The following is a 16173-nucleotide window of genomic DNA, read 5'->3' on the forward strand; positions in this document are numbered from 1 at the left end:
TTTTAGAGGTGGGAGATGTCTTGAAAATCTTATTTAGAGTTGCCTCGATTTGCGTGTGTAGTCCAGGCGCGTAGCCGAAAAGCTTACATATGAAATTCTATGAAAAATGATAAAATTTGGTTATAAAATGAGTTAATTTGACTTCGGTCAATGTTTTGGGTAAACAGACACAAACCCATGATTTGATGGTCCCGGAGGGTCCGTAGGAAAATATGGGACTTGGGCGTATGCCCGGAATCGAATTTAGAGGTCCTAAGCCCGAGAAATAAATTTTTAAAGAAAATTATTTACTGAAATTGTTTAGGGAAATTTGAAATGAAAATCGATTAGAACATGTTGGTATCGGGCCCGTATTTTGGTTTCGGTGCCCAGTACAAGACTTATATATGATTTAAGACATTTCTGAAAAATTTGGTGAAACACGGACGTCGTTTGACGTGATTCAGACCTAAATTGCTAAAGTTGATGCTTTATGAAGTTTGAGAAAAATTCTTTGATTTTGAGATTTAATTCGTTGTTATTGAGGTTATTTTGGCGATTGGATCGCACAGATAAGTTCGTATGATGTTGTTGAGTTAGTACGTGTGTTTAGTTAGGAGCCCCGAGGGCTCGGCTGTTTTTCGGATGTGTTTCGGGAAGTTTTGAACTTAAGAAAAGTTGCAGAAATAGCTATTCAGGTGCACTGATATGTTCTTCTTCGCGTTCGCGGGATAGCCCTCGCGAATGCGATGTGTAAATTATGCTGAAGGAAAATCCTTCTACGCGAACGCGAAGCTCAGGTCGTGAACGCGAGGTAGTGGGGGGTTATCCCTTCGCGAATGCGGTCCTGGCCACGCGAACGCGAAGGCCAAGTGGGCCTGGGCAGGGGGTGGGGAAATTATCCTATGCGAACGCGATCCACTGGACGCTAACACGAGGGCTCGAGGGGTTAAAGCTCCGCGAACGCGAGCCCGTTCATGCGAACGCGAAGGCTTACCCAGCCTGACCCATCGCGAACGCGAGGGGTCTGTCGCGAACGCGAAGAGTGTTTTCACCCATTGACTTTAACAAACCAAAAACAGAACACTTTCCGGATTTCATAAAACTTTCATAAACTTCTTCTTCTCCAAAGCTCTTAGGCGATTTTTGAAGCATTTCTTCACCATAATCTCTTGGGTACGTAATCTTTAACTTGTTTTCTTCCATTTTCATCAAACACCCACTAGATTTCTAGGCGTAAAACATGAGATTAAGGGTAGAAAATCAGGAATTTGGATAGAATTAAGGCTTTTTGATTAATTGCGATTTAGACCTCGTTTTGTGGTTGGATTTGAAAACAAATTATATATTCGGGCTCGTGAGTGAATGGGTAATCGGGTTTTGATCCGAACCTCGTGTTTTAATCAAGTGGGTCCGGGATCGAATTTTGGATTTTTGGGAAGAATGTTTAGAAAGCTATAATTATGCATTGGATTCGAATTGTTCAGCATTTATTGATGTTATTAAGTCGATTATGTATAGATTCGATTGGGTTGGAGCCAAATTTAAAAGGAAAAGCAGTGTTTGAGGATTGAGTTGGCCGTGGATGTTTGAGGTAAGTCTCCGGTCTAACATTAGCTTGAGGGATTAGGAGTTGTGTCCTATTTGCTAATTGCTTCTTGTTGAGTACGACGTATAGGCATGGTGACGAGTATCTATACGTTGGTGTCGAACATGACCGTGAGTCTTAAATTGATAGTTGTTGTGTTCTTAAATGTTACTACATATGCTTTAATTGATGACTCTCGATATTGAGCAAATATTTAGTTTATTCTCGTGGATTTTATTTATGAATGAGTCTTGGTACTAATTGAGCTGAGTAGAAGTTGAGTTAGGATTGGTTATAGCTGATTCTCCCTTGCCGGGATGTTTGTTTCAATATTGTTGCTCCCTTACCGGGAAGTTATTATATTACTTTTGTTCCCTTGCCGGGATTCCTTGTGATTTTGTGTTGGCTTGTAAATAGGAGCGGGTGGTACGCCTACCACAAGATATGATGAAATGTGAGCGGGTGGTACGCCTACCACAAGATTTGATAAAATGGGAGCGGGTGGTACGCCTACCACAAGACATGATGAAATGGGAGAGGGTGGTATGCCTACCACGAGATTTGATGAAATGGGAGTGGGTGATACGCCTACCACAAGATATGATGAAATGGGAGCAGGTGGTACGCCTACCACGAGATTTGATGAAATGGGAGCGGGTGGTACGCCTACCACAAGACATAATGAAATGGGAACTGGTGGTACGCCTACCACAAGAGTTAATAAAATGGGAGCGGGTGGTACGCCTACAACAAGATATGAGAAATGGGATCAAGTTGCACGCCTGCAACAAGATGTGAACCGAAAGTGAAATTTGCCTTTGTTTTCCTTATCCTTATTACAAGTTAAATTTTTGTTTCCTTATAATTCTCTTGAGATTCTGTTTTATCTGTTATTCCCCGAAGCATGTTTCCCCTTCCCAGCTTTAATTGTTGTTCTAGTTCATTTTTCCGCTATATATATATCACTGCACAGGTTTATTTGGAGTCTGGTCCTAGCCTCATCACTACCTCATCGTGGTTAGGCCAGACACTTACCAGCACATGGGGTCGGTTGTGCTGATACTATCTGCACTCTGTGCAGATACCGGAGCAGTACTTGGTCAGCAACAGTAGCTCGGGAGCCAGCCTTCAGTCCACCGAGATCCCGAGGTAGTCCTGCAGGCGTCCGCAGCTCTTCTATCTATTTAGATGTTCTGTTTTATTTTGTATCCGAAACAGACTATATTTCTTTTGTTTTAGACACTTGTATGTAGCATTCTTAGACAGTCTGTGAATGTTGTGACACCAGTTTCTGGGTAGAGGCACATGTGAAGTTTCTTATTATTTTGGTTCATTTTATCTAAGTCTTCCGCTTAATCTCATATTCCGCTGTTATTGAAATGTTTATCGCTCGTTAATGTATGTTATAAAAAGGATTAAAACCAAAGAGTTAAGACTTTCTAATTTAGTGGCTAGCCTAGCTTCTACGAGTAGGCGCCATCACGATTCACGAGGGTGGGAAATCCGGGTCGTGACTATGAGCCATCAAAGACCCACAAGTTTTACACTTAGCCTTATTTTGTTCTCTTAGTTGAGTAAAAAAGTGCCAAACAAGAGATGTTTTGGGCCGTTTAGAAGGTTGTCTATTAAAAGTAGAGGTTACTACAGGAGGGTCAGGCAGGGCATTAGTTGGGTTATTAACAGGACTAGTAGGTGTATCATCTAAATCCGACTGCGTTTCATCTAAATCATCATTTTCCTCTACATTTTCAAAGATAGTTTGATTAGGATAAAGAGCATTCATAACTTCTTCATTTAATTGTTGAACCTGGTGCAACATCATGGCAAAATTGACTATCGAAAAATTGAAAACAAGGGTTATCACTATCAAGAATAACAGGTGGAGGAGGACGAGTAACAGGTCTGGGTCGGGGAGCCGGGGGAAGAGTAGTAGCTTGGCGACTAGATTCACCAATTTTAGATTTTCCCTTACCACCAAATATTTTTTTAAAGAAAAGTTCATATCAATTATAATTATACTAAATAAAACAAACAAAACTATAATATTAAAACTTAAGAGTTGGAACGAGTTTACCGAATTGGCGAACAACTTCTTGAAAATTGAATATCATTGAAGACTTGAATACTTCAATTCACCAACTTCATAATTTTTCACGAAATTGTAATAATAAAGTAAGCAATTATAGAATAAAATTAGAGAGAGATTGATGAATTTGTGAGTAAAATTGAAAGAATGAGGGGGTATTTATAGTTGAGAATAGGAAAAAAGTGTAATTATAAAAAGTTTGGGGTTAAAATAAAGTTTATGGGCCAAATGACTATTTTTTAAACTTCCCAACGGCTGAAATTAAGGGCCAACGGCTACTTTTTAAATTTCTAGCCGTTGGTCTTTTTTTTTAAAAAAAAATTAAAAAATTACCGTTGGGCCCGTTAGGTCCGGTTGAACCGTCCCGGGCCCGCCTGTCGGTCTCTGGCTAAACGGTCCCGGGCTCGCAGTCTATTTGTATAGGACCGCCCCACAGTGGGCCTCAAAGACCGTTTGAGACCGGCCCGTTTGAACCGGACCGTTTGACCCATTAGGCCCGTGGTCTCGAGGGCCCGGGGCGGTCCCGGGCTGGGCCCAACCCACAATACAGCCCTAGTTTTGATGTTCATGGTTGTATAACAACTGATGTAATCTACTTTTTCTTTAGCTATAGTGTTAGGTTTATTCTGTTATATTATCTCCATTATTTGTTTTTAATTTGCAAATAATTCATGCCTATTACTGTCATCATATGTAACCTTTTCCAGCACATCCAGTCCAAGATGCCTTCTGGACACAAGTTAGCTGTAAGAAGTGTGATTCCGAAAGTAACTTTGGTTAGCCAGTTCAGGCCACTACATCACATAACAGAGTGATTCACTTGGAGCAAATTCCAAGGGTTCAAGAAATCATCTAATTCAAGATAACTAACATATTCCTCTTTTTCATGAATTGCAGCCGCAGAATTTAAATTTGATGAGTTCACGCAATTTATGATCTCGTTTAGAGACGGCAGCCTGTGGCTTAATTCAGCAATCTGAGCTCTGAGAATCAAGTTCTCTGCTTCCACGTTCATTTGAAACTGTGTCAACACATATAGTATATTTATTACAATTTGGTTGTTTTCTTCCCTAAGTTGATTCACTTGAGCTGTTAGATCATCAGAATGCTTTTGCTTTTTCATCCTTGACCATTTTGTTGATTCCCTGTTTGATATCATTCTTTTGTGTTTCCTTTGGTCCATTATCGCATATCTTCTTGGCTTGGCCCTAAAGTATTTCCACCAAAAGAAGTCATACCTTTATAGAATTGAACTCTTTTAATGGGTCTCATGCGATACCAATCTGAAGTTGTCGGGTTGGTAGATTTTTTATATCGGGTGGTTAAATTACCTTTAATGGTTCCTACAAAACGCGGAGCTGGGTTGGTTGGGCTAATGAATTATGGATATTGGATGTTTAGAGCACCTCTATTGGCCCTACAATATGGGTCAAACCTGGGCCGAACTTGAATTAGTTGAGTTTAAACTACCTTTAATAGACCCTACATGGTGTACATCTGAATTAGTCGGACAAATTGGTGGGGATACCGAATTTGTTAAAAAAAGAAAGATAGTGTTGTAATAACTCGATAAAAATATCAATAGTATACTAATAGCTAAATTATGATATAGGGGTTGAAATTTAATGGAGTTAAAAGGTTATTTTTTCAGGGGAATACATAGAACCAGTAAAGGAAGACGACAGAGAAAGATTGAACTAAATGGGTACCACGACGAAGGGTTGAATTGATGGTAAAACCAGAAAGAATGACTTCACTGATTACTCGAGATATGGATACCAAACATCAAGAACTAAAGTAAAACATGTAGACGTCAAGAGTAAAAGGCATGAGCAATGTCTTAATAAAGTCTCAAGATTTAGAAGAGGAAATAAAGAGGAAATGAGAGAGGGGAATATTATAGGAACAGAGTTTTAGAACACCAAAGTTTAGGAGAGGAAGGAGAAATGGAAGAGGTTTGTGATAGCATTGGAGAACCATTATATAGGATTGTAAGTGCCCCTTGAAGGAAATTAAAAAGTAGGACGAGTCTGCCAATCAAATATAAATTTCCAAAAAAGACTAAAATAAAAAATGTAGTATCTTTGAAAAGGGGGACTTCTATTGGGTCTTTTCTTTTTGCTAAGGTAGGTAAGAATAGGAGAAGTCAAAAATGGACAAACGTGCTTGCGCAGGACTTGTTTTACTATTTGGAAGGGCTCCAGCTATACAGTGAAATCTATATATGAATTATAAAGTTTATAGTATGTTTAACTTTATTTAATTGCGGTTCTTTTGTTGTATAGCTAAAAATACGTGATTTATTTTAATGCTAGTTGGTAAGCGATAGATGCTAAGTGTGAGTCAGGAAAATAAGATAAGAGCTAGAGGACAGTATGTTATGCAAACCGAATAGCCGTGAATCGGGGTCTCGAGCTGGCCTACGCTGGGCCTTGAGGTCGAGCTAAAGTGTCAGACTGGCGATGGTCGATGAAGAACTAACAGTTCTAAGGACCTTGATGATGGCTCTTTATGATCAATGATGAGTAATAAATGAAGAACAATCAATAAAACACAATAAATGTAAGCAATAAAATCAAAGGAGCGACAGTAGAATATGTTTAAGTTAAAGAGCAGAGAATGTTCTTGTTCTTGTATTGAATATCATGCCTGCAAGAAATAACAAAGGTTCCCTTTATATAGGAGGGGGAATCCCAACATGATACATGTATAATTATTACAAAGAAACATAGCTGGTACAACTATTTAATGGTTCGGTACGGACTTGTACTATTCTTGTAGGCGTTGTCAGCTTTGACCACGTGCCTTGGGAATTTCCCGCTTGTCCATGATAGCCACCGATTTGCGCTGCCCCGAGATCAAGCATAGGGAGCCCTCGGGGTCGAACCTCAAGCCTTTTGGAGACGGGCTATGAAATGTCGTAATGATCATAAGATACGGTCTTGAATTCTTTCCTCTTCGATACTTCCATCATGACTTCAGTTACGCTATATCAAGCGATTGATGTGACAAAAGGGTGTCTAAAGGTCGCGTCCATACAGCCCTTGAAAAGCCATTGAATTGATTACAGTGGTTGGCTATCTTTCGGCCTGCTCCAACGTACAAGATTGACCTCTATAAATACTTCTTCCTTCGCCCCTTATTTTCCACTGTATCATCAAGCCTTCAAAAGAGTTCTTCTTACTTCTCTCTTGTGTTCTTCTCTGATAACAATTTCTTCTCCCCTCTAAAACCTTTTAACAAGGATGGCGAAGACTTCCACCTCTGTCCCTCAGGAAGACTTGCCTTCCTCTTCTTCACGCTCGTCTACGGGCAAGGCAATAGTACCCCCTCATCTTGAGGAATGCATCCCAGGACCCTATGAAACGACCTCCGATCTCATGGTCGACAAGCCTTTTTCGAAGCCGGGATGATGTGAACCCATGTCCCGATATATTAGTTTAGTAGTAGATGCCGAGAAGGTGAAGACTGACTGCCGCTGGGGGGACGCGGTGCTGGTGGAGATTCATTCTCGGGGAGAGGACATAACGACATACAAAGCCGGTTTCCTTAGTGTGTATACATATCCATTTACTCTTGGCCCCGTGGAGCCATCCTCGCCTTCAATAGACCCCGTAATCCTCGACTTCTGCGAACGATATCAAGTGACTCTCAGTCAAATTCATCCGTCATTTTGGCGTATTGTTTACATGATCAGATATTTTGCAAACATGATTAAGGGGATGCCCTTCACCCTCGACCACTTGATCAGAATGTACAGTCCCCGACTCTTCCGTTGGACCTGATTAAGCTCCAATGTCGGGCCTTGAAAGCCTTTTTTGCTTGCACTGAAGAGGTTAGGGGCATATGGTGGATGAGCCGTTTTGTCCGAGTTAGGACCTCAGACCTGATTCCAGTGGAGAAGATGCCGTTACCTCAAAGGTGGAATATGAAACGTAAGTGGATACACTAATTAAGTATTTTTTTCCTTTTGGATCAATTTCCCCATGAACTGATTTCTTCTGTTAATGCAGCTGCCGCGGCGTACCCTGGTGCGGTTAAGGTTCTCTCGGGCTGGGTTAGCTGGCTAGATTCGACTTGCCCATATGTTGAGCGCATGCGGCGCGACCTGTCTAGGGTGTGATGGGAGGCCAAGAACCACAGTGAGCCCTCACTTCTGTTGTAATTTAATCTCTCAGAAGAACTATCACTGATTGCGCCTTCATTCCTTGTGTTTACATTTTATATTTGCGCAAGTCTGGGAGAGGCCTCCTTGATGAGAGAAGCACCACCTGGGGAAGCGGATACCCCGAAACCTGACAAAGAGAAGAAAAAACGAAGGAAATCATCGACTGAGCCTTCGAAATCCAAGAAGGCCAAAATGGAAGAACCTAAGGCTGATTCAACAGCCTTAACTCCAGAAGTATCGAGGAGTCCCTAAGCTGAATACGAGGAGAAAGATGACTCCTCAGTAGCACCTGAGGGAGGAGAAAACCTGACCGTCCCACATATTGCTGAGCCGGTGGCTTTTAAATCGGAACTTGATACTATTGTTGACCAACCTCGGGCTGAAGAGGCCTTCGAGGGTGTATTGAGCAATGTCCCCAGCCAGTTGACGACCAAAATATTCCTCGAGCTGAGGTGCATTTGGTGGGCGGTCCGGAGGAGCCTAGCTCTGAAGCTCTCTAGAAACAAGAGACGGCCCGATTGGTCCAGTCGGGGTTATTGAAGTGATTGATTCCCCTCCGGGACCGAATTTACCTCCGAGGGAGATGTAGGATGCCTAAAATAAAGAATCTTCCAATGTGGGGGCGCCCGTCGGAGATAAAGATGCGTTTGAAAGGCTTTTTGATGTGCCCGAGGAAAACCATGAGCTCAACGCCTTATTTTTAGTGAGATCGATAAGTTCTGTGAGCAGGTAATTTTTTGTAAATTCTGCTCGGCGCCCTGATCTTCGTCTTTCTAACTTTGTTTCTTTCATGATTCCAGACCAAGGTGTTTTATCCGGTGGTCCAAACGACCCCATCTTAACAACATAACTTCCCCACAACCTCCTCTTTACGGATCTGGTATCAGTTTCCCTCGAATCAGAATACAACATCTCAAATCTTCAATCGAAGTTTGGTCTAAAAACCTAATTTTCTCCGATGACTTCCAAATTAACACCATAGCTTCCCCTGTCCATCCTCGTCATGAACTTGTTAGTAGCATAGTTCGAATCTTCCTGGAACTGCTCGAATCTTCATTTGAAGATTCGAGTAAAACCTGACCCTACCCCAACCAACCTCAAACTCACACCAGTTATCCACCTGACATCCCTCGTACCTAAAACACTATCGGTTGGGTTCAAATATGTCTAGAAGTGTTCGAATTTTAGATCGAAGAATCAGGAACCCTAAAAAATCCAAATTGTGGAATTTGCCCAAATTTAATGAGGGATTGAGGTCTAAGAGACTTTAATCGAGGTATTCTCAATTGAGAATACTTCGAATAAAGTCTGTTCAGCCTCAAAAGGTCTGAATCAAGTTGAGCCTGTGTCCGTATAATTTTGAAGATTCAGAGGTATTTTTCCTACTTCTCTTTTGTATCCTACGTGTGTATTGTTGCCTATTTCAGTAATCTGGGTAATTTTCCTATCTTTTTAGTTGATTCTGTCTCATGCCCGTTTATTTGATCGAATTATAGCATTGTCTCTGTTTGTTGTGATTGTTTACAGTATGTGTAATCAACTCGATTAAAGTCGTCGATTAGTTATTTTATAAATTCTTGTTTCTGTTAATGCTGATTGAAACAACTTGTTTATCTGTTTTGGATAGTTTATTATTATTTTGTTGTAGGTAATCAGTTAATTAGTTCTTGCCAATTAATTTGTTCTTGTTTGATAAGTCAGTTAAGTTCGTCAATTGTTGTTATGTATGTCGATCTCTAGGAAGTTAGTTTCAGGGCATTGTCAATATGCTGACAATGTTCCTGCAATGATGTTGATTTTTTATTCAAGTTTCCATTTCAGCTTCAATGATTCTGATGAATTCTGTGTTATGTTAGTTTTAATTTAAATTCAGTTCAATAGATCAGTTAGAATTCAGCCTTCAGTTTTGGTCTTCAGTCATCAACTGATAGTTTTGAAATAATAGATGTTCAATAATAGGTTACAAAAAGTTTGAATTAAGGGCAGTAATAACAGTAGGATTATAGGGGTATTCTGGGAATGAAACAATAAGAACAGTATGTTAGTATTAGTGTGTTATAGTGGAATGTTAATGGCTTTAATTTAATGGGATAATGGAAAACAAAAGGTAATGGAGGGGGCTGAAATTAACGGAAAAAGGTATCCTTAGTGGTTTGATCAATAGAAAATCAGACTTAGTGTCATTTGAGTAGAAAATTTCTGATTTTTTTAAAAAAAAGAAAAGGGGTCCGGACAGTAGGCTGCTAAGAGCAAACTTGTATAAAGAGGAGATAGAAGGGACCAGACAGAGAGAACAAAAAAAAAGATAGAGAGAGAGAGATATACATACCAAAGAAAGGATCTAAAAGAGAGCTGAAATCAGTAGTGAGGACAGAACACATAGAGAATACAGAGAGAACCAGATAGAGAGGAGAAATAACAAGGAAGGAAATAAAGAAATCTGCATCTGAAATTGGAAAAAATAGACATAGAGAGAAACAGAAAAATAGAAAAAAAAGGGAGGAGAATCAGTTAGAGGGAAACAAATCTGAAACAGATAGAGAAGAAAGAAAGAAAATCTGAAACATTGTTCCCTTGAATCTGTCCGGGTTTGTTTTGTTGATATTGTTTGGTTTAAATCTGCAATTTCCTAAAATTCCTGCCACTGTGCGTCTGGGCTTCACAGGTCTTGTTGTTTGTTGCTCAAATCTGTTGAAACATTGGTATATTCTGCTGTTTTGTTGCTGCTACTACTGCTGAACTTTACATCTTTTACCCTCATTTCCAGGTACATATCTATAAACTCATGTCATGAAAAGCTTCAACATTGCAAGAAAAATGATGTTTGGAATTACAATTATGTCTTCTACTCATTAAATTTATTAGTTTAAGTTTCAGTTTTGTTTTAGTTGGTTAATATAGTATTATACTTGATATGATAAACTATTAGCCAATTGACCTTGTGAAGTAGTAATTTCTACGATAATCTTATTTATTTTGAAGTTTAGTGATGACATTTATTGTTTGAATTGTCGAGATAGGGAACATGGCAGAAAGTTGGCCATTAGTTAAATCTTGTGATATTGTTAGCTAAGTATAGAATAGTATGGAAATATCAAGAAACTACATTACTAGCCTATTTTGTCAAATATCCGATTTTGTTGTTGATTGAATGATGTTAGTTGTATTTTGTTCGTATATGGAATAATAACGGTTATGTGTATAACCATAGTGGAAAGGTGAATTGATATAATCCGTTACGTTTACGATGTTGGAATATCATGAATGGTTCATATGTACAACTACGTTACATGTAATGTCATCTTATTAAATCGATTTGTAGATTAGTTTTTTTATAACAAATAGCCCAATTACTTTAAGAATGCGATCAATTCATTTCTTTAAAAATAGTATAAAAAATAATGTCAATAATTTTTACAAAGTGTAGAGTTAATGTTTGCAAATAGCTCGCATAGGCTGAGAATAAGAATTGGTTTGATTATATCTATCCCAAACTCAATCATCGTAAGCAAAATTAACCAAATAATTATAACTTTGGACTAAAAAAGTAGATGAGAAGGAGGTGAGATTTATAAATACTAAAATGCAACATTTAAGTCAAAGACATACAAAAAATAGAGTTCGCCCTGAATATAACAATGAAAATTCTTCGAAAACTATTAGTTCGTTTATCAAATCAATTCTTTTCCTAATTTTGCACGCAATTCGCTTTTTGGGTATACGAATATTGTATTCACGATAGAAATGGTAGTTTTAGTTACACGTTGTTGTTTTTTTCATATCATTAATTCTTAAAAATTTGAATAGTTTTGAGGTATATAATTCATACGCGTAAAATAAAACTTGCGGTCAACACATAATAAATTTTGAATTCTTTTCAAGAAATTTGAAGACGTCCAAATCAGCGATTTCCCATGACTTTCATATTTAAAAATAGATGGATGTAATAAACAATTTGTAGAGAATTTTATGTTACCATCAAGAATATTTTGTGAAATTAGGGATACGTTCGCGTGGCCTAATTACATTTTTTAAGGCAGTTCGGATTATGCGTTCGCGCAACTTTGAGCCAAAATTTTAACAAAAAAAGATTCGTCGGAGGATATTAAATTAATTTCGTATAACCCGAGATTTGCAGTTCACTATCCAATCATATAAGAGTGATGAATGTTCTTAATTTTATTTTAAGCACAATTTCGAACATCAAATTTTTTTTTATAAAATATAAAAATATTATCAATCTTTTTGTGTACACGTATGCGTGACACGATTCTCTACATTTATAAAAGGTATATAATACGAATATACGTACGCGTGATTCGTTTCTATAATTGTAAACAATCTAAACAAAAGCGGTAATAAAATCGGGCAACAAGAAAAAAATGTATTTAGTAAATCAAGATAATTAAGCCAAATATAAAAATGGTTAAGCAACCATGCTAGAACCACGAAATTCGGGAATGCCTAACACCTTCTCCCGGATTAACAGAATTCCTTACTCGGATTTTTGGTTCGCAGAATGACAAACAGAGTCATGTTCTCCTCGATTCGGGATTAAAACCGGTGACATGGGACACCTTAAAATTCCCAGGTGGCGACTCTGAAATAAATAAACAAATCCCGTTTTGACTGTCCTTTAATTGAAGAAAATGTATTAGATATATAATATATATACTATTTCAAATTTAAAACAAAATAAATTGCAAAGAAATATCAAGGGAATGTCTTATAATTTTTATTATTAAGACATTAACAAAAAATGACAATATCTTTCTTAGTCTTCCTCCCCTCCCCCCAATGAAATGAGCACAACAAGGTACAAATACCACCATTAAAAGGAAAAAAAACTGAGGAAGATGTGCCAAAATACAAGTTATATATTAGTCTATGTATTATCTCTAACAAATCTCATAAATCCTTCAAGGTCCGGAGGAATTTCCGTTAGTGGTGGTGGAAAGAAGCTTGTTCATCACCACTTCCGGATGAAGCAACATCCTACGCAAGTTCCGCTAGCATTTCTTCATAACCTTTGTCTATCTCCGGTTGTGATTCTGCAAGTCCAAAATTTCTTCTTTCCGAACGGATCCAATCTCTGAAGAGTACTGATTTTTCCAAGATCTCCCTTATAGACGCTCTATGATCACCGATTTGAAGTCTCGCTTGACTGAAAGCGCTCTCCGATGCCACTATTGAAGCTTGAACACTTAAAATATCTCGAGCCATCCTTGAAAGAACCAGATAGTGTTTTTGTTTGTCCTTCCACCATTCCAAAACATCGAAGGAGCCGTCCGGATTCTCTGATTCAAGTCCTTGCGATAAATAAACTTGAACCTCATTTAGTTGTGAACGATCACCAATATTATCACCTTGAGAACCCCTGAACTCCGTCCAAGAACTAAGGGCTTTTAGGCCCACAGTTCTTTTAGATGATTGCGAACTAGACGAAATAGGAGTTGGAACATTTGGTCTAGCATGATCTAACACAAGTTGATAAGCATTATAAACTGTTTGAGAATTTATTTTAATTGAGGTTTTTGCATCTCCAAGTGAAACAGCTAAACTTTCATACATGTAATTCCATCTAGTCGGACAAGGTTTAGGAACCTTTCTTTCTCTAAGGACAAATTCATCACATTTTTTGAAATAGTCTCTAAGTCTACTTCTACAGTTTGAATAAAAAAAGCCAATTAAGAGCCATTTTAACCTTTTCAATTTCTACATTTAAAGCTTTCATACCATCATCGGTGATTAAATGGTAAATATGGCAAATACATCTAAAATGAAAGATATTACTAAATGCAGGATTTAGTGTAGTTATAAGCAAGCCTATAGAGTTAGTGTTACTTGAAGCATTATCCATTGAAACCGACATAATTTTATCTCTAATGGAAAAATATCTGCAGATATCTGCAATTGTGTTAACAATAAACTTACCTGTGTGGCGTGAATTAATTATTCTATAAGCAATAATGCACTTTTGCATTATTCAGTCCTCATCTATCTAATGACTTGTAACAGTTAGATAATCACAGTCATTACCACTTCTACCAATATCAGTAGTAATAGCAATGCGACAATCTATATGAGTAAATAAATAGCGCAAATATTATTCATATTCATGTTTATATTTATAAATATCTCTCTTTACGGTTGCGCGAGGCCATCCTTTATAAGTAGGATTAAAAACTCTTCTAATATAATGCACAAAATGAGGTTTAGAAGGAAAACTATATGGTAAACACATAACAATAACTTATTTTGCCAATTCTTCACGATCTTTATTTGGATCATAATATAAAATGCCACCGGTAACAGTGTTAATTCCTGGTTGAACTAGATTTGACCATGTACTAGGGTTAACCGTACTATCTACACTTGTCCCCTCTTGCTCAGCTTTCATTTATAAATATCTAGTTTTATCTTTAGGGTGTGTCTTTATGTGTCTAGTCAAACTACCCGTACCACTACGGTCTCCAGTAAATTTATGTGGTCATCACTTGTTTTTAAACTAAATTTTGTGTTTCTGAGGCCTTGAAAACCTCATTTAGAGTCGCCTTGATTTGCTTGTGTAGTTCAGGCGCGTAGCCGGAAAGCTTAAATGTGAAATTCTATGAAAAATGATAAAATTTGGTTATAAAATGAGTTAATTTAACTTCGGTCAACGTTTTAGGTAAAGGGATGGAACCATGATTTGACGGTCCCGGAGGGTTCATAGGAAAATATGGGACTTGGAAGTATGCCCGGAATCGAATTCCGAGGTCCCAAGATCGGGAAATGAATTTTTAAAGAAAATTGTTTACTGAAATTGTTTAAGGAAATTTGAAATTAAAATCGATTAGAACATATTGGTATCAGGCCCGTATTTTGGTTCCGGTGCCCAGTACAGGACTTATATATGATTTAAGACATTTATAAAAAATTTGGCGAAAAACAGACGTCGTTTGACATGATTCACACCTAAATTGCTAAAGTTGATGTTTTATGAAGTTTGAGAAAATTTCTTTGATTTTGAGATTTAATTCATTGTTATTGAGGTTATTTTAGCGATTGGATCGCACAGATAAGTTCGTATGATGTTGTTGAGTTAGTACGAGTGCTTGGTTAGGAGCCCCGAGGGCTCGGCCGTGTTTCGCATTAGTTTCGGGAAGTTTTGAACTTAAGAAAAGTTGCAAAAATAGTTGTTCAGATGCACTGATATGTTCTTCTTTGCGTTCGCGGGATGGCCCTCGCGAACGCGATGTGTAAATTATGCTGAAGGAAAATCCTACTATGTGAACGCATAGCTCAGGTCGCGAACGCGAGGCAGTGGGGGGTTATCCCTTCGCGAATGCGGTTTTGGCCACGCAAACACGAAGGCTGAGTGGGCCTGGGAAGGGGGTGGGGAAATTACCCTACTCGAACGCGATCCATTGGACGCAAACGCGAGGTCTCGAGGGGTTAAAGCTCCGCAAACGCGAGTCCGTTCACGCAAACGCGAAGGTTTACCCAGCCTTACCCATCGCGAACACGAGGGGTCTGTCGCGAACGCGAAGAGTGTTTTCACCCATTGACTTTAACAGACCAAAAACAGAACACTTTCGGGATTTCATAAATATTTCATAAACTTCTTCTTCTCCAAAGCTCTTAGGTGATTTTTGAAGCATTTCTTCACCATAATCTCTTGGGTACGTAATCTTTAACTTGTTTTCTTCCATTTTCCTCAACACCCACTAGATTTCTAGGCCTAAAACATGAGATTAAGGGTAGAAAATTAGGGGTTTGGATAGAATTAGGGCTTTTTGATTAATTGCGATTTAGACCTTGTTTTGGGGTTGGATTTGATAACAAATTATATATTCGGGCTCTTGAGTGAATGGGTAATCGGGTTTTGGTTCGGACCTCATATTTTGACCAAGCGCGCCCGGGGTCGATTTTTTGGATTTTTGGGAAGAATGATTAGAAAGCTATAGTTAGGCATTGGATTCGAATTGTTTAGCATTTATTGATGTTATTAAGTTGATTATGTATAGATTCAATTGGGTTGGAGCCAAATTTGAAAGGAAAAGCGGTGTTTGAGGCTTGAGTTGGCCGTGAAAGTTTGAGGTAAGTGTCCGGTCTAACCTTAATTTGAGGGATTAGGAGTTGTGTCCTATTTGCTAATTGCTTCTTGTTGAGTACGACATGTAGCCATGGTGACGGGTATCTATACGTTGGTGTCGAGCATAATCGTGAGTCTTAAATTGATAGTTGTTAAACGTTACTACGGATGCTTTAATTGATGACTCTTGATATTGAGAAAAGATTTAGTTTATTCTCGTAGATTTTATTTATGAATGAGTATTGGTATTAATTGAGCTGAGTAGAAGTTGAGTT

The 16173-nt window shown here is 38.3% G+C and overlaps 1 protein-coding gene across 1 annotated transcript; it reads right to left on the reverse strand.

Moving 5' to 3' along the window:
- Positions 1-4452: 4452 nt before the first annotated feature.
- On the reverse strand, positions 4453-4836 carry LOC142175148 (bZIP transcription factor 44-like). The gene has a single exon (XM_075241724.1). It carries the CDS (start codon positions 4834-4836, stop codon positions 4453-4455), a length of 384 nt encoding a protein of 127 aa, XP_075097825.1.
- Positions 4837-16173: the final 11337 nt, after the last annotated feature.

Source organism: Nicotiana tabacum, chromosome 21 (genome assembly GCF_000715075.1).
Source record: "Nicotiana tabacum cultivar K326 chromosome 21, ASM71507v2, whole genome shotgun sequence".
Taxonomy (NCBI): domain Eukaryota; kingdom Viridiplantae; phylum Streptophyta; class Magnoliopsida; order Solanales; family Solanaceae; genus Nicotiana; species Nicotiana tabacum.